Source organism: Salmo trutta, chromosome 2, assembly GCF_901001165.1.
Source record: "Salmo trutta chromosome 2, fSalTru1.1, whole genome shotgun sequence".
Taxonomy (NCBI): Eukaryota; Metazoa; Chordata; class Actinopteri; order Salmoniformes; family Salmonidae; genus Salmo; species Salmo trutta.
Genome location: NC_042958.1, coordinates 44,608,447 through 44,627,190, shown reverse-complemented (window position 1 = coordinate 44,627,190; position 18,744 = coordinate 44,608,447). Strand labels below are relative to the sequence as shown.

At 45.1% G+C, this 18,744-nt stretch overlaps 2 protein-coding genes across 2 annotated transcripts; one reads left to right on the top strand and one right to left on the bottom strand.

Annotated features, from left to right (window-relative positions):
• Nucleotides 1-77: 77 nt before the first annotated feature.
• Nucleotides 78-5,978, top strand: LOC115155673 (coiled-coil domain-containing protein 177). The gene is made up of 3 exons (XM_029702547.1): nt 78-2,181; nt 4,142-4,333; nt 4,739-5,978. The coding sequence occupies exons 1-3, from the start codon at nt 778-780 to the stop codon at nt 4,919-4,921; spliced, it is 1,779 nt and encodes a 592-aa protein (XP_029558407.1). The 5' UTR covers nt 78-777; the 3' UTR covers nt 4,922-5,978.
• On the bottom strand, nt 5,789-17,493 carry LOC115155693 (zinc transporter ZIP9-like). Its single transcript, XM_029702590.1, has 7 exons — nt 16,972-17,493; nt 16,446-16,551; nt 13,811-14,002; nt 12,587-12,655; nt 8,709-8,794; nt 8,028-8,162; nt 5,789-7,672 (listed from the first exon to the last, which is right to left on the bottom strand). Exons 1-7 carry the CDS (start codon nt 17,065-17,067, stop codon nt 7,310-7,312), a joined length of 1,047 nt encoding a protein of 348 aa, XP_029558450.1. The 5' UTR covers nt 17,068-17,493; the 3' UTR covers nt 5,789-7,309.
• Between the last annotated feature and the right edge of the window lie 1,251 nt (nt 17,494-18,744).

Below are 18,744 nucleotides of genomic sequence, written 5' to 3'. Positions count from 1 at the left end.
TTTTATAAAGGAGACTCAGTTCCCCAAAAAATGTGAGGTGCAGATAGGGCGCACAGGGCTGCTCTGGCCTAAATCAAACACTACTAAACCGTATGTAGGTTATCGGGTTAGTTCAGAACTGTTAACATTGACAACAGTCATGTGAAATAGAATGTACAGAACAGACCTCCCCAATTAAAGTCATATTATCCAAACGTCTCGGATATTTTTCAATAACGTTGTACGCGTGAATGCACCTTTGCGTTTATGTCTACAAATTACCACCCGATGGCGACAAAAATACCATTCATTTAAAAAAATAAAATATAAAACCACAAATGTAAACCGTTTTCTTGTGACTGTCCACTGTGAAAAAAATATTTTACAAATAACAAATGGCGTTGATTTCCTAATAGAAATGGGAGATGTCAAGATGATGAACTGTTGCGTTTTCACCCAATCTAAAGATGATCAACCGACAGAGGGTGCTCAAATAATCTACCGAGAAGAAATAATCCCTCTTTTCCAGAGAATTCTTTGGGTTTTGCAGCCATGGTTACAACAAAATAGCGTCGCTAGATTTCCACCGTTAGGAAATGTTTTGAAAGGACTCTCTCCTTCTTCGTATTTGACAGCTATCAAAATACTGAACGCATTTCATAAGAAATATCAACTTTACTTGCTTTTTGTTTGTTGGTGTGGTACCTGTTGGTTTGCCTGTCTGCAATGCTATGGTGTCCAGTGTAAAGACTAATGTTAGCTAGCTAGCTAAGTAGCTATAAGCACTAGCTAGCTGTCATGGGAGATAGCAGTCCACCGTCTCCAACGCTGCACTTGGATCTCGACAACTTTGACACAACGGACGCCGAGGACAGCACGTATGTTTTAACCAGTCCGCGGTCGTTGGAATCATGTGCAAGACTCGGCGTCAAACCCGTTCAACTTTTAATAAAATCTCTAAACGATTTCGTTGATGACAACGTAAACCCAGATATCCCGTTTAAGGCACTGACGGTTCTGTACGAGGCGTACGAAAGGGAAGGCAGGGGGATTTTGCGGCTGTGCCGTGAAGAGAGAAAGAAGGTTATTTTAGAGACGAAAGAAAGACGACCGTCCGTTAAACTGTCAGCCCTCGAAACTGTCGTCGAGGTAGAAAGTCGGAACTCTCTCGAAGATCCCAAATCAACAGAGGACGCCTGTGATGGTTTGAGAACGGGAACTACTCAATCTGTGGACCACAGCCCCAGAAGGAAATCTGTGAGCAATGGCAGATCCTCTTATTCTGCTGCTATCACCAGAGAACAAAACAGAAACAGCTTGAGACCAACTGACAAGAACATGATGGTGTCCAGCCTAAGTCTTGGTGACCTCCGACACTCCCCAGCCACAGAAAGACAGTTGGAGAGGCTCACTCGAGACGTCAGGAAGAAGATGAATGTGACAGTCCCAGAGAAAGACCGTAAGATAGCAGCTCTGATGTTGGTGAAGCACCAAGAGGAGCAGACCAGGCTGAGGCTGAGCCAGCAGGAGGAGCAGGAGAGAGAGGAGGCCCGGAGGCAGGAGGAGGTGCGACGGGTCCAGGCGGAGCGCAGGAGGAAGAAGGAGGTGGAGAAGAGCATGCAGCGGTGGCAGGATGGGCTGGAGGCGCGAAGGAGGCAGAAGGAGCGCCAGAAGAAGGAGTTGGCCGGTCAGCGCGAGCAGGAGGTGCTACTGCAGGAGGATCGCTGGAGGAGGCTCACAGAGGAGCAAGAGGTGCGGAAAAAAGACAAGAAAGAGATGGCAAGGAGAGAAGCGGAGGAGCGCAAATGCCTCCAGGAGCAGCTGCTCAAAGACATGGAGCATCTGGAGCAGGCAGGGAGAGAGAAGGAGGTGCAGCTGTCGCAGGAGAAGGAGCAGAGGGCCAGGAGGAGCAGGGTGATCCGAGAGAGGAGGGAGAGGAAGAGGCTCCAACAGGAGAACCAGAGGGAGCATCTCAGATGCCTCCTCCTGAAGAGGGAGGTGCAGCAGCAGATGGAGGAGGAGGAGGCGCTGATGAGGAGTGCCCTGGAGGAGAAACTGCAGCGTTCCTGGGAGAAGAGGGCCCAGGCAGTGGCGTTGCGGCTCAGGGAGCTGCAGGAGAGATCGGCCAGGGAGGAGGAGCAGATCCAGAGGGCCCAGCTCCGAGCCTCCTGGCACAGCCAACAGCAGCTCAGAGAGAAAGAGGCAAGGACAGCACACAGATATACAGAAACCATACACACAACTACACTATAATACATGCAATAAACAATACTGGAAAGTGAGCACACACATTTCCACAGTCCCTGGCACACTGTAATAGTCAGAGTACTGTCAGAGTATCTCGCTCTAGCGACTCCTGAGGTGGGCCCCGGGCGCAATGCACACTGACACGGTCGCCAGGTGTTTCCTCCGACACATTGGTGCGGCTGGCTTCCGGGTTAAGCGGGCATTGTGTCAAGAAGCAGTGCGGCTTGGTTGGGTTGTGTTTCGGAGGACAAATGGCTCTTGACCTTCGCCTCTTCCGAGTCCATACGGGAGTCGCAGCGATTGGACAAGACTAACTACCAATTTGGATATCACAAAATTTGGGTAAAAAATAAAAGGACAACTATATAGCTTCTTCTGGGACACACATTGGGTTCAGGCTACATGGAACCGTTAAGACAGATGTGTAAAAAAGTTAATTCATAGGCTGGGCTAATAATCCACCATTGGTATGCTAGCCTATATTAGGCCCAGTCTACTATAATGAATTTAGGTGACCACCTGTGCCAAAAGTTTTTGTCTGACGCATGTTTTGTGCCAATTAATTGAAGTTGAACATCACACAATACATTTGTTTTAATTAAATGTGCAATAATATATATATAGTGCCTAGGAATATTGAATGAAACCCTGGCGGTTGACGATGCAACAGATAGCAAAACAGGGAATCTCTGATTCCTCCTTCAGCTCTGTTTTGGAAATAGCAAGTTCACTTTCTCATCCATAAATGCCTATCAAGTGTAAGTGCGCTGTCCAGCATCTAACCTTTATTACCCTGACCAGCAGCTCACCTTTACTAGCCTGACCAGCAGCTAACCTTTACTAGCCTGTCCAGCAGCTAACCTTTACTAGCCTGACCAGCGTCTAACCTTTACTAGCCTGTCCAGCAGCTAACCTTTACTAGCCTGTCCAGCAGCTAACCTTTACTAGCCTGTCCAGCAGCTAACCTTTACTAGCCTGTCCAGCAGCTAACCTTTACTAGCCTGTCCAGCAGCTAACCTTTACTAGCCTGTCCAGCAGCTAACCTTTACTAGCCTGTCCAGCAGCTAACCTTTACTAACCTGTCCAGCAGCTAACCTTTACTAGCCTGACCAGCAGCTAACCTTTACTAGCCTGACCAGCAGCTAACCTTTACTAGCCTATCCAGCAGCTGACCTTTATTACCCTGACCAGCAGCTCACCTTTACTAGCCTGACCAGCAGCTAACCTTTACTAGCCTGTCCAGCAGCTAACCTTTACTAGCCTGACCAGCGTCTAACTTTTACTAGCCTGTCCAGCAGCTAAGCTTTACTAGCCTGTCCAGCAGCTAACCTTTACTAGCCTGTCCAGCAGCTAACCTTTACTAACCTGTCCAGCAGCTAACCTTTACTAGCCTGTCCAGCAGCTAAGCTTTACTAGCCTGTCCAGCAGCTAACCTTTACTAGCCTGTCCAGCAGCTAATCTTTACTAGCCTGTCCAGCAGCTAATCTTTACTAGCCTGTCCAGCAGCTAATCTTTACTAGCCTGTCCAGCAGCTAACCTTTACTAACCTGTCCAGCAGCTAACCTTTACTAGCCTGTCCAGCAGCTAACCTTTACTAGCCTGACCAGCAGCTCACCTCAGCAGGATGGGGCCTTTTCATTAGGAGGGACATCTAACCTTTACTAGCCTGACCAGCATGGATCGCAAAAATAATAATTATGATCACATTTCCTCAACTTAAATATTAGGCCGGGGGGGGTTATATAGGGTTAGAATCCCAGTGATACGGAGAAAATCTGACAGGAATGAGCCTGCAACTGGATGGTTGCTGGCATTAAAATCTCAGGTGCCACCTGATGCCGTTGTGCTCTTGAGCAATGCACTTAAACCCTAACCAACTCACATTGGACAATAACGTTCTATTGTATTGGTCCAGGTACTGGCCCAAGTGAGTCAGCGTCGTATGGAGCAGGCAAGCCAGAACGCTCACACCCAGAGGAGGAGCAGGGCACAGCGGGCACAGCAGGAAAACATGGAGAGACTCCTCTGCCACCAGCGCCTCCTAGACAGGATACAGAGAGAGGAGGATACAGAGAGGCAGCTGAGAGAATGCTGCCTCTCCCTGAAGGTGTGGTGTTAAGGGGGGGGGGGTGTTAGGACCTGTGTGCATGTGGTAGGGTATGTGTGTGGTGTTGGAGGAGAAGGTGTGTGTGTGTGGTGTTGGAGGAGAAGGTGTGTGTGTGTGTGTGTGGTGTTGGGGAGGGGGTGTTTTTATTTCATTTGGAGGGAATAGGGTTCCATTTGGAGGGAATAGGGTCCATTTAGGAGGAAAAAGGGTTCATTAGGAGGGAATAGGGTTCCATTTAGGAGGGAATAGGGTTCCAGTTGGAGGAAATAGGGTTCATTAGGAGGGAATAGGGTGCCATTTGGAGGGAAAAGGGTTCATTTGGGACAGACATTCTATTATTTTACTGTAAAGTGTGTCTCAGCTATTTTTAAACGTACATTAAAAAAGTTTGATTTTGATTTGAAGGAGCGTCGGAGGGAGCGTCTGCAGAGGCAGAGAAAGGTGGTGCAGGAGGAGGCTCGTAGAGTGGCTCGCGCCTCCTGCCATATGAGGGAGAAGGTGAGGGAGGCGACGGACAGCAGGACTTTCCACCAGATGGCTCTGCAGGCTCAGCTAGCTGCCTCCCTGCTGGACCGTGGAAAAATATGAACATCTGCCCTTATACATTCAGCACTACACACAAATACTAAGTCGTACAGTATTACAAACCACTACACACAAATACTAAGTCGTACAGTATTACAAACCACTACACACAAATACTAAGAGTCGTACAGTATTACAAACCACTACTACACACAAATACTGAGAAATGTAGTACAAACCACTACACACAAATACTAAGAGTCATACAGTATTACAAACCACTACACACAAATACTAGAGACGTAGTACAAACCACTACACCCAAATACTAAGAGTCATACAGTATTACAAACCACTACACACAAATACTGAGAAATGTTGTACAAACCACTACACACAAATACTAAAGAGACGTAGTACAAACCACTACACACAAATACTAAAGAGACATAGTACAAACCACTACACACACATACTAAGAGACGAGTACAAAGTGATAGGGCCCAGTCCTGACATGAGCTACAACAAAGCTTGTAAATGGCCTGGGCTGTTTTGTTACATTCATATTTGTTATGTTAATACCTGTAATTCTTCTCATTCTTCCAGTGGCAAGTAAATACGAGGTGATACTTCTGAAACAGTAGATCTATTGAGGTATTCTTCATCAAACAAAGTGTTTTTGGATTTGCTGTGTAAGGGAATAATTAGCTTAGACAAGTTTGAGTAACTATTGATATCAATTTGACTTGAAGACAATCCTGGTCTTGAATGTAGGCTGGAACTAGATTTAACTACACACATAAAATATACTGTCTCTGGAAATAGTTATGGTAGAGTAAATATATACTGTAGTTATACTGCAGTTATACTGCAGTTTGACATTTATACTGTAGTTATACTGTAGTTTAAATGAGATTTTTTTCAAGATCATTTTTTCAGATGATATAGCTTTTGTATTTATTAAAGTGACAAAACAGACATTGTTTTGCTATTGTATAGTTGCTCAGGAAGTTTGTATACACTTTATTCCAGTATTTCTCTAGTGATTTGTTTTGTTGTAACATCTAGATCATGAAAATGTATTTTTTGTTACATCTTTAATAAAGCTTTTCTTTGTAAATGTAATCTCTGCTGTCCTGTTACAGAACAGCTCTAATGCTGTGTAGTCCTATTAGTGCGGAGCCTCTTGGTAACAGTACTGTGACACGGTATTGTCTCTGACCTGTGACCTTACAAGCTGTCGGTGACCGCAACATCTGACATTGGAATAGAACCAACATATGCAAAACAATCTAGCTTTATTATCAACAATTTACATGTCATGCTATTTTATCTATTATTTTCAGGGATAGTTATGATAAAGTATTAATGAGTTTTCCTCTAGTCTGGGTACCAGCCTGGGTACCAGTCTGTTTAGGTAACATTCCTCTAGCCTTGGTACCAGTCTGTTTAGGTAACATTATCTAAACAGACTGGTACCCAGGCTAGAGGAATGTTACCTAAACAGACTGGTACCAAGGCTAGAGGAATGTTATCTAAACAGACTGGTACCCAGACAACATTGTCCTGGCTATAGTAAACAATGTAGAAATGTATTAGTCTCTTCTCGGTATGGTCATTGGTCCGTTTGGAAGGTCCACTGAGCTGTGGTTTGTCAGCGGAGTGTTTTACTGAATATTTCATGTAAACCATTATTAGCAAATCTAAAAAGTATCACATCCAATACAAAATAAGAAATCAATTATCATCACTGTGGTTCATTTAGGCACCGTCAGTGTTATGGCAACCATCCAATGCTTATAAAGATGGCTTTTCACAACCTGGCCTGAATATTTTAGTACCTAACATACCCCAGCCAAAAACCTTTCTTAGAAATGACAAAAGATGAAATATTATCAATTTGATTAATATCTGATCTAGTTTGGATTTCGTCTAACATAAAAAAAAACAATGTTCAGTGGAGGCACAAAAGCAAAATATGAGGAAACAGTTATCCACTTACAGGAAATGTTCTTTCTCTTTCAGAGAATCTCAACAGAATGTCCCCATTGAGATTGAACTAGGCAAGAGAAACAATTACAAAAGCTCTACACAAATACACAAGTCTGACACACACATCACTCTGTCTCTCGCTCTGATCCCACACTATTTTGCATGACACACACACACACACACACTCTGTGTTCCTACTTTTTGTATGTTCAAACCCATGTCAGTAACAGTAACTCCTTGACCTCTCAGAGAAAGACACTGATACACATTGCATCTGGCACAGAAACACCCTATAATGATCTCTATGTAAGAATGTGTGCTTGGTATCATGTGGTGTCTTTCTTTGTGTTAACTTGTCAGTCATAGTGTAGTCTCGATTTTCAGGCTTCCTTCACATTCATTCCCAATGTTCCTTTGAGTGACGAAGGAGACTTGGTAGGATAGCATCGATTCACAAGACTAGTCATCATGTAGTCCCAGGGCCAGTAACACAGGTAGTCCTGTTCCCAGTATCAGTGTGAGGCTCTCCAGGACCCCCAGGTCCCCCTGCTGCCCAGTCCCAGTCCCGTGGAGGTGGGGAGAGCTCTGCTGCTGCTGCTGCTGCCCAGTCCCGTGGAGGTGGGGAGAGCTCTGCTGCTGCTGCCCAGTCCCAGTCCCGTGGAGGTACCCGGTCCCAGAGATTACATTTACAAAGCTCTGCTGCTGGCCCCTGGAGCTGACCTCTGGTAGTACATGGACCGTAGCAACATAGAGGAATGTTCCGGCTGAGAAGAGCATCCCAACACCTGTAGCGCTCAGACGGTGCTGAGCTGAACCTCCACTCTGCAGTAGGAGGAAGAAAAACACAACACACTGAGACATAATATCAACATTACAAAATAACCTTCAGATAACTTTTACTGTTGGTTATCAAATAACTTTCAGTGATGAACCAGTTCCCCCGTAGCCTGATCCCATAGATATTTTTTTTTCTGTCTTGTCAACTCCTATTATCAGCTATTGGCAAGACTGCACAAATCGATTCTCAGAACCAGGCTAAGTTCACCACTCCAACAATCTTCAATCATTTCCTACTTCAATGACTATAAAGGGTTTCCATTAGATAAATCCCATTTCTTCCCATTATGATAGCACATTGTTCTAAGTCACTAAAAAGTAGTTTGTTGCTTCTTCTCACCGCGTTCAGGATAAAGTATGTAATGACGGAGAGAACAGGTGCTGCAGCAGAGAAGACCAATAGATGCTTCTGAATTTGCCTCTTCTCTAAACCTGCGTGCAACAGAAAGGTGACCAGGCCAAACGCTGCAGGAGCCTGAGGGAGTGTGCGAGGGTGGGAGGGAGGGAGGGAGGGAGGGTGGGTGGGATGGATGGATGGATGGATGGAGGGAGGGAGGGTGAATGTTAGATCAAATATGTAGAGGAAGGAGGTGGGAAGGAGAGAGTACATTGAACTGAGATAGGGCTTGAGGAGTCAAAACAATCAAGATGTCTTATTGTGATGTAACTTCCTGTTAGAAGCTGTATAATATTGTGATGTAACTTTCTAGTACAAGCTGTCCTGTTGTCCAATATTGTAAAATGTAACTTCCTGTTAGAAGCGGTACAATATTGTTATGTCACTTCCTAGTAGAAGCTGTCCTGTTGTCCAATATTGTAAAATGTAACTTCCTGTTAGAAGCTGTACAATATTGTTATGTCACTTCCTAGTAGAAGCTATCCTGTTGTCCAATATTGTGATGTAACTTCCTGTTAGAAGCTGTCCAATATTGTTATGTCACTTCCTTGTAGAAGCTGTCCTGTTGTCCAATATTGTGATGTAACTTCCTGTTAGAGGCTGGTTAATCCAGTGGAGTCTCACCTTGTGCAGAATGACAGCTAGAAAGACCACCAGTTGAACTGTGACCTTGGAGGAAACCACGGCAACACCTAAAACTACACCGTCAGCTGGGGAGAGAGGAGAAGAACAATATTACTACAACACACACACACACACTACACCACACCTGAAGGTACACTGTCAGTTATAGGCAGTCAATATGATCACTATAAAACACACACAAACACTACACACTGTACACACACACACACACACACAACACAACGAGATACTAATGACTTCCTTTGGGATTGATATTTGTATTCATTAGGGATCCCCATTAGCTGCTGCCTACTCTTCCTGGAGTCCAAACACATTAAGGCACTTACATTACATATCAAACAAAAGATAAAACACTACATCATATAACATTTTTACACCACTACACATCTACAATACAAAATGTATAATACCAACATACAACAATATTACAATGTATGTGTCTGTACCTTTGTGTGTTTCCCTTCACAGTCCCCGTTGTTCCAGTTTTTTTTATCTCATTCTACTGTTTGCATCAGTTACCTGATGTGGAATAGAGTTCCATGTAGTCATGGCTCTATGTAGTACTGTGCGCCTCCCATAGTCTGTTGTGGACTTGGGGACTGTGAACAGACCTCTGGTGGCATGTCTTGTAGGGTATGCATGGGTGTCTGAGATGTGTGCTAGTAGTTTAAACAGACAGCTCGGTACACTCAGCTTGTCAACACTACTTACAAAAACAAGTAGTGATGAAGTCAATCTCTATTCCACAGACCTACAGTTCATTAGACACTATGAGTAGACCTACAGTCTATTAGACACCATGAGTAGACCTACAGTCTATTAGACACCATGAGTAGACCTACAGTCTATTAGACACCATGAGTAGACCTACAGTCTATTAGACACCATGAGTAGACCTACAGTCTATTAGACACTATGAGTAGACCTATAGTCTATTAGACACTATGATTAGACCTACAGTCCATTAGACAGACACTATGAGTAGACCTACAGTCTATTAGACAGACACTATGAGTAGACCTACAGTCTATTAGACATTCACTATGAGTAGACCTACAGTCTATTAGACACTATGAGTAGACCTACAGTCTATTAGACACTATGAGTAGACCTACAGTCCATTAGACAGACACTATGAGTAGACCTACAGTCTATTAGACACTATGAGTAGACCTACAGTCTATTAGACACTATGAGTAGACCTACAGTCCATTAGACACTATGAGTAGACCTACAGTCCATTAGAAAGACACTATGTAAGCCATTTTGAAAATGTCAAAGTCTCTGAGCATTAAGAGATCTGTCACGCCCTGACCTAAAAGAGCCTTTTTATGTCTCTATTTAGGTTTGGTAAGGGTGTGATTTGGGTAAGCATTCTATGTCCGTGTTTCTATGTTTGGGATTTCTTTGTTTCGGCCGGGTATGGCTCTCAATCAGGAACAGCTGTATATCGTTGTTGCTGATTGGGAGTCATATTTTCTGTATGGCTACTTTGCCTTATGGAACTGTGTAGTCGTTGTTTTGTTTATATTGTAAGTGTTCATTTTTCTTAAAAGTAAAAGGATTAGCATTCATATTCTCGCTGCGTTTTGGTCCTGTGTTCATGACGACCGTTACTAATCTACCCACCATAAGAGGACCAAGCAGCATGGGAACAAGGAGCAGAGGGTTCAGGATTCGCTGACTTGGGAGGAAATTCTGGACGGAAAGGGACCATGGAGACAAGCTGGGGAATATCGCCGCCCGAAAGAGGAACTGGAGGCAGAGAAAGCTGAGAGGCGGTGGTATGAGGCAAGGGAGCGCAGCAGGCACGAGAGGCAGCCCCCCAAAAATGGGGGGGGGGGGGCACACGAGAAGTTGGCCTGAGGCAGGAAGGAATTCTGAGCCAACTTCCCATGCTTACAGGAGGCAGCGTAATACTGGTCAGGCACCGTGTTATGCGGCAGAGCGCACGGTGTCCCCAGTACGCCCGGTGCGCTACATCCTAGCTCCTAACATCTGCCGGGCAAGAGTGGGCATTGAGCCGGGGCGGAGTGTTCCAGCTCAGCGCATCTGGTCTCCGGTGCGCTGTCTCGGTCCAGTTTATCCTGCGCCGGCGCTGCGTACTATGTCTCCGGAGCGCTGGGAGGAATCAGTTCGTCCTGTGCCTGCGCTCCATCCGCGCCGGGCTAGGTTGGTTATTCAGCCTGGAAGATGGGTAACAAGCCTACGCACCAGATCTCCAGTGCAAAAGTCACAGTCCAGTACGCCCTGTTCCTGCTCCTCGCACTAGCCCTGAGGTGCATGTATCCAGTCTGGTACCTCCATTACCAGCCCCACGCATCAGGCTTCCTGTGCCTGCGCCCAGAGCCAGGCCTCCTGCATGTCTCCCTAGCCTGGTGAGTCCTGTGCCTGCGCCCAGAGCCAGGCCTCCTGCATGTCTCCCCAGCCTGGTGAATCCTGTGCCTGCGCCCAGAGCCAGTCCGGAGCCGTCAGAGCCGCCCGCCTGTCCGGAGCCGCCAGAGCCGCCCGCCTGTCCGGAGCCGCCAGAGTCGCCTGCCTGTCCGGAGCCGCCAGAGTCGCCCGCCAGTCCGGAGTCGCCAGAGCCGCCCGCCTGTCCGGAGCCGCCCGCCTGTCCGGAGCCGCCAGAGCCGCCCGCCTGTCCGGAGCCGCCAGAGTCGCCCTCCTGTCCGGAGCCGCCAGAGTCGCCCGCCTGTCCGGAGCCGCCAGAGTCGCCCGCCAGTCCGGAGCCGCCAGAGCCGCCCGCCTGTCCGGAGCCGCCAGAGCCGTCCGCCTGTCCGGAGCCGCCCGCCTGTCCGGAGCCGCCAGAGCCGCCCGCCTGTCCGGAGCCGCCAGAGCCGCCCGCCTGTCCGGAGCCGCCAGAGTCGCCCTCCTGTCCGGAGCCGCCAGAGCCGCCCGCCTGTCCGGAGCAGCCAGAGTCGCCCGCCTGTCCGGAGCCGCCAGAGTCGCCCGCCTGTCCGGAGCCGCCAGAGTCGCCCGCCTGTCCGGAGCCGCCAGAGTCGCCCGCCAGCCGGGCGCAGCCAGAGTCGCCTGCCAGCCGGGCGCAGCCAGAGTCGCCCGCCAGCCGGGCGCAGCCAGAGTCCCCCGCCAGTCCTCCGGCGCTGCCAGGGTCACCCTCCAGTCCGGGGCCCGCTGCGAGCCATTGAAGTGGGGTGAGCCAGTAGTGGAGCAGGGTCTGCGTCCCGCTCCAGAGCCTCCACCGCGGAGAAATGCCCACCCAGACCCTCCCCTATAGGTTCAGGTTTTGCGGCTGGAGTCCGCACCTTGGGGGGGGGGGGGTACTGTCACGCCCTGACCTGAGAGAGCCTTTTTATGTCTCTATTTAGGTTTGGTCAGGGTGTGATTTGGGTGGGCATTCTATGTCCGTGTTACTATGTTTGGGATTTCTTTGTTTCGGCCGGGTATGGCTCTCAATCAGGAACAGCTGTATATCGTTGTTGCTGATTGGGAGTCATACTTAGGCAGCCTGTTTTTCCTTTGGGTTTTGTGGGTAGATGTTTTCTGTATAGCTACTTGCCTTATGGAACTGTGTAGTCGTTGTTTTGTTTATTTTGTAAGTGTTCACTTTTCTTAATATTAAAAAGATGAGCATTCATATTCCCGCTGCGTTTTGGTCCTGTATTCACGACGACCGTTACAAGATCACAGTATGCTTCACAAGAGGAAGTTAAGATCGGCTCAAAGACTTCTGGGTTGTGGATTTCCCTGGCTTGTAAAATGATACAGATTAGTCAACAGCACAACCCAGAGACAATGAAGCAATTCATCTCTTTTGGACCCAACAACAACCTCAAAACTGATTTAAGAAACGTCAGTCGCGTATGAAAATTCAGCACGTGTGTGTGTGTGTTCCCTACCAGCAGCATGGATGACCAGTCCTAGTGTAGCTGTGATGCTGTTCCTGTTGGACGTTCCAGTACGTGGATCTAGAATGACAACACAATCAACCAACTGTTAGCAACAGTTTTGTGGACATGCCGAATGCTAGCACAATGAAAAAGGTTTGTGGAGAGGAGGTTTGGAGAGGGGATTTGGAGAGATGGTTAGGATAGGAAGTTTGGAGAGGAGGTTTGAAGGGGAGGTTTGAATGGGAGGTTAGGATAGGAGCTCTGAAGAGGTTTGGAGAGGAGGTTTGAAGAGGAGGTTTAGATAGGAGAATTTGGAGAGATGGTTTGAAGAGGAAGTTTGGAGAGGTTTGATAAGGAGGTTTGGTGAGGTCTGAAGAGCTTTGGAGAAGTTTGGTGGAGAGGTTTGAAGAGGAAGTTTGGAGAGGAGAATTTGGAGAGATGGTTTGAAGAGGTGGTTTGAAGAGATGGTTTGGAGAGGAAGTTTGGAGAGATTTGATAAGGTTTGGTGAGGTCTGAAGAGGTTTAGAGAGGTTTTGATGGAGAGGTTTGAAGATGTTTGGAGTCGTAGGAGGTTTGGAGATGAGTGAAACAAGGAGAAATGTGGAGAACGTATAACTTGGTGCTTCCAGATCAGTCTTGCCAACATGTATGGTCATTATCATGAGAAACAATTACCATGCAACACAGCACAAACAGATCTGGGACCAGGCTAGAGAATTATGTTATATGAAGTAACTTGTCCTGAAAAAATGGAGTACATTTTCCTATTTTTTAAAACAATTCCTGAGTGCAGACCTTCCTTATTTTCTATATAAAGGATTACTTTAGGTCACCATAACGCACCACAAACCTAAGAAAGTCTATAACTTCATGGTCGCAGGGTTTTCCTTCTCATATGATCTAACTGACCATGTATGGAACAAGCTGGAGATATGATGCTACAGTATATGAAGTAGTAACTCATTGGAGTAAGGTGAAGTTGCCCCCCTAGACACTGATTTTGGATCAGTTTAGCATTTTCCCACTAATGGTTAAGATATTATTGGGGAGAAGAAGCTGTACCTAGATCTGTACATATGGGAAACGTCACCCCCTGAGCAGGTTTTCAATGAGTCTAATGACACTAGCCCAATTGACGCTAGGGAAGTTAGCATCTTCACAGTGTGTTTTCAATAGGACAGGCTAATGCTAATAGAGGGAGGGGCTAGGTCTTCACCCCGGAGCATAACTGACCATGTATGGAGCAGTAGCTACTGATCTGGTCCACCAGGAACATGAGGATGAACCCTAGAACCAGGGAGACCCCGATGAAGAACCTTGCTGGGAGACCTTTAGAGGAGGGGCCCATCTCCTGGAACTGACCTCCAACCCCACCGTCACTGGCATTCTTATTGGCTGCTACTGAGGCCACAGAGCAGGAGGAGACTGGGGAGAGAATACGGAGAGGAATGTTTTCTTAAAACACTGACTTTTATCAACAGGTGCACTCATTCTCAAACCAAAAGTTTTTACACTGTGTATCTAGATTCTACAGTACCAATCCATAGATGAATTGTGTGAAAGCTTGGAAATGTTGTTGTTGCTACAGTATAGCTTCTTTCCCTGACTGCCCAAGCTGAGCTATAACCAAGGACTCTATGTAGGGATTTCACATCTGCTACACATGCTTGGCTAAATAGAGGCATAAATTAGGTCACCAAGGTGATTTTCATTTCAATGCCAGATTTACCCTGAAATGGCCTTCATTCGAGGCCCTTTCAGGGCTCGACATTAACGCTTGTCCTCTTGTGCAGGACAATTAAAAAAAACACATTAGGAACAAATGCAAAACATTAGGAACACCTGTTCTTTCCATGACATATTGACCAGGTAAATCCAGACAAAAGCTATGATCCCTTATTGATGTAACTTATTAAATCGACTTCAAATCAGTGTAGATGAGACAAATCAGTGTAGAGTTGGAGACAGGTTAAAGAAGGAAGGGGCAACTCAATATTAGGAAGGTGTTGCTAATGTTTTATACGCTCAGTGTAGATTTCAGTTGTGAAAGGGTAGGTGATATGCATATCGGCTACAGCCTCATGTCCAAACCAATGCTGACATAAGGAGGGCTCCAGAAAAATATAGCCAAACTTTAACGAGACTTTTAATTACATAAATATAGACTAAATACCAGGTATGTTTTTACAAATATAATGAAGGATGATCAACATTAACGTCTAAAGGCGTGATTCTGTCGACATACTGGAGGCACAGTTCGTTCAGATCAAATGGTCACAAGACCAGAGAGTGAAGGACAGTGCCTGTTGCGCACCGTACATCACCCACCTTGAATCTGAGTGGAGGCGGTCAGCATTTTGAAACTATTTAACCATCAACTTTATTGTTTAAAACCGTTTTTTTCATTTTATGAAGCATGTCTTACCTTGTTTCAAAGTAGCCTAGCCAAGCCTAGCCTAGTCAAGCGAAGCCTAGCCAAGCGAAGCCTAGCATAGCCAAGTGAAGCCTAGCGAAGCCTAACCTAGCCAAGTGAAGCCTAGCCTAGCCAAGTGAAGCCTAGCCAAGCAAAAATATAACCATAGAAATGTTGAGGGAATTATCTTTTAACCACTTAATGATGTTGAAACCAGCATTTTAATTATGTTCTATTGGTTTTCAAATCAACTGTATTTTATTGTCCAGCAGCCAAAGGCCTCATCCTACTCATAATATTAATATTAGCAGCCCCCCCAAACAGAAAAGCCACATGATTTGTTTTTGCAACACTTCACATGTTGCTTTACATGTTATCACATAAACTTCGCATAAGATCACATAAAAACACGTGCTTTAGGAACACTTCACATGTGAAATTCATGTTTTTTTCCCCTGTAAGGATCATCCTAGTTGTTTCTATACAGTGTATCTGGCACACGAAACCGCTGTCGTGTGTGTGTGTGTGGTGAAATTTGAGAACAGTGTTTTCCCACTAATTGCATTTTGGAACATTTGCACGTAGGCCTGTAAATAGCCTTCAGCCATGTGCGTATTGTTGAGTTTATAATATGAAGAAATATAACCATCAACATTTTAAGCTAAATATGTTGCATCAGCCTCATAGCTTTTTTTACATTTAAAAAATAAATAAATGGTTGTATGAATTTTGACTGTCATACCAGAACTTTCCCCACAGTCTGTTTTGAACCGTAGCCATATTTTATATCATCCGAGGGATGACGGGATGCCCTTAATTTCGAGCCCTGGAGGGAATTATTTTATAAAGAAATAAAAAGTATCTGGTTTCACACCACAGCCAACCTAACACCACAGACACAGCCTCTGACTCACGCGTCAAGCCCTGCCGTTGCTTTGTAGGGCTTCGTTTGACAGTGAGGTGCTTGTAAACAGACATGAATTATAGAGCAGGGTGGGCTGATGGACTACTGAATGCTTCCTTTAGATTTAGTTTATTTTATTTTTTACCTTTATTTAACTAGGCAAGTCAGTTAAGAACAAATTCTTATTTTACATTGACGGCCTAGGAACAGTGAGTTAACTGCCTTGTTCAGGGGCAGAACGACAGATTTTTACCTTGTCAGCTCGGGGATTCGATCTAGCAACCTTTCGGTTAAACCTTTCGGTTACTAGTCCAACGCTCTAACCACTAGGCTACCTGCCACCCCAAAAGGTCCATAATACATACAGTTGCATACATAATGAACCGTTGGCAAGATAATATAGCTGCAATCGAAGGACTATGTGCCCACACAAACTCAACAACAGGAATCTAGCCTACAGTGAGTTGTTGCTCCAGCTGTCGCTGATGTCTTGATAAGTTAGGACCCTGGGCTGTTACTCCCCAAAGCCCATTATGTGTGGTACCCCTCACCTCTCCATGACTCTTCCAGTAGTTCCACCCCCTCTGGGAGGATGATGGCTAGAGCAGTACCACAGAGCAGGCCTGCCCCGAATATACTGACAAACTGCAGCCTTTTCTGTTGGGAGAGAAGGACACACACACACACACACACACACACACACACACACACACACACACACAGGCATTATTTTACAAACACACTGACCAACTGTTGTTTGTTCTAGGAGGGAGAGTGAGAATGAATGTGTCAATATAATAACAGACTGTTACATTACGCGTCAATATAACTTTAGAAAGTCATACATTCAAACTGGTTAGAGAATCCAGTCGGCAGCCTATTTATGACTTATTTAATAGTTAAGATAACAAAATGTAGCAATCACATTCTTTTGAAGATACTGATACATTTATATTTATATTAATGTTGAATGGGGGATGGATTGGCATAGGGAAGAGACCGTAGGAGGAAGTACAGTGAAAGTTACAGAAGGGAGAGAAACGGAGGGGATATAATGTTGAGAATTAAATGACTTACCTCAGAAAGTTTGATCAAAAGTGGAATTAAACCTAATAGAAAACATCCCAAAAACATCACAACGGATATCAAAATAATCGCTATTTCCTCGTCCATGGCGAAATAACTTAAAAACACCTAACCGTAGAAAAACCGAACTGAATCAAACGCAGAACCTGCCGCCAGCTCCCTGAACTTGTGACTGTGGCGGAGTACGTCTCAATAGTCTCAACTCTACACTAGTTTCTTGTCCTCGTCTCCTCACCTTCATCTGTACTGATGTGAAAACACAGGATAGGTGAAAACAACAACGCGTTGGGAGTATATGCTGCTTGGGAGTTGATATATCCTATGTAGTTTTTCCGTTCACCTTAGTGCAGAAGACAAGGAAAGAGAGCACTTTAGGACTATTGTTACACCCTGTCCCGCAAAGACCGTCTTGTGGGAAAGTCTTGTGGTACCTTTGGATATTAATTTGTAAGATACCAATATTAACACTGAACTGAATAAAACACATAATGACCAATCAAATCACATTTTAATTGTCACACGCTTCATTAACAACAGGTGTAGATTAACAGTGAAACGCTTATTTACGGGCCTTTCCCAACAATGCAGAATACAATGAAAAAATAATACAAATAAAAAAAACATTAGCATAATGAATATATTCACAATGATAGCTTGGCTATATATATATATATATATATATATATATACACACACATGCAGTATCGAGCCGATGTGCAGTGGTACAAGGTAATTGACAAGAGCTCAACTGTGAATGGTCTTGGCGCACCAAAGACAAGTGGGGAAACCAACTTGAATTGTTGCATGTTGTTGTCTAACTAGCTAAAATTGTCCCTTTCCTAAATGTGCCATGGATGGAGATAGTATCTCGGTCTCTCAAGTAGTAACAAATACCCACCAACGAACTGTACTTTAGATCTGTCTGAATATGTTTAAACGTATTGGAACATCGACGGGTTCCCCATCGCTCCAAGCTATGCTGACCTTAATATGGGTCCATTTGAAGAACGTTTTTGTTAACAATGAAAATACATTCTTGAATAAAATCCTGAACTGATATATTGACGATTTTATAACATTACTCATAGACATTGACCCTAGATCTCAAATTCACTATGGGGAATGTGACACGAAACGTTTTCATTAACTCGATATGTAAACCGAGAAATCAAATGCAAACCCTGTTTACAACTCTGTATACAAAATAAAGGGACAGAAATACTCTCAGACATTAAAAAGAGGACTTCCAAGACGCCAGTTTTTCCAGACTGCGCCGTATATACCACTCCACATAGGACTAGAAAAAGCAGCAGAGATGCGCAATAGATTTCCAAGAGACTCCTCTCCGCAATATGTGGATGATCAAGCGCCAGCATTTAGTGTTCAGTTAGGACCTGGCTTTCACTAGAATGTTCTGATCCAGATTATGACTCCATCATCTGTGGATGACAACGGCAATCTGTAGCATGCAGGTATGAATTGAGCCACATCTAAAACGTTATACCTTTTCTATATCCATATAGAAACACTAGCTACGACCTGCCTTATTTAGCTAGCGCAATGTGAAATTCTAGGGAAAAACACGAGTTAAAGAACACACAACATGTTCACCACCAAAAACAATACTTTGAACCCGCGCAAAGTGGGAGATGATTAACATCATCCGACCCAGTTTTGCCAGCTGAATTTATGAACCCACCAGGTAGATGTCGCAATTTACGTGACAAATTGGTCCATCTCAACTGTCAGACACAAAAAGAAATG

What these genes read in the sequence shown, in the direction of transcription:
- LOC115155673 (XM_029702547.1), top strand. Translation starts at nt 778, where the DNA reads ATGGGAGATAGCAGTCCACCGTCTCCAACGCTGCACTTGGATCTCGAC. An exon ending in AGCAGCTCAGAGAGAAAGAG is followed by an intron (nt 2,182 to 4,141) that starts GCAAGGACAGCA and finishes GTATTGGTCCAG; the next exon opens with GTACTGGCCCAAGTGAGTCA. An exon ending in AATGCTGCCTCTCCCTGAAG is followed by an intron (nt 4,334 to 4,738) that starts GTGTGGTGTTAA and finishes TTTGATTTGAAG; the next exon opens with GAGCGTCGGAGGGAGCGTCT.
- LOC115155693 (XM_029702590.1), bottom strand. Translation starts at nt 17,067, where the DNA reads ATGGACGAGGAAATAGCGATTATTTTGATATCCGTTGTGATGTTTTTG. An exon ending in ACTGGAAGAGTCATGGAGAG is followed by an intron (nt 14,003 to 16,445) that starts GTGAGGGGTACC and finishes TTCTCTCCCCAG; the next exon opens with TCTCCTCCTGCTCTGTGGCC. An exon ending in TAGCTGTCATTCTGCACAAG is followed by an intron (nt 8,163 to 8,708) that starts GTGAGACTCCAC and finishes ACACTCCCTCAG; the next exon opens with GCTCCTGCAGCGTTTGGCCT.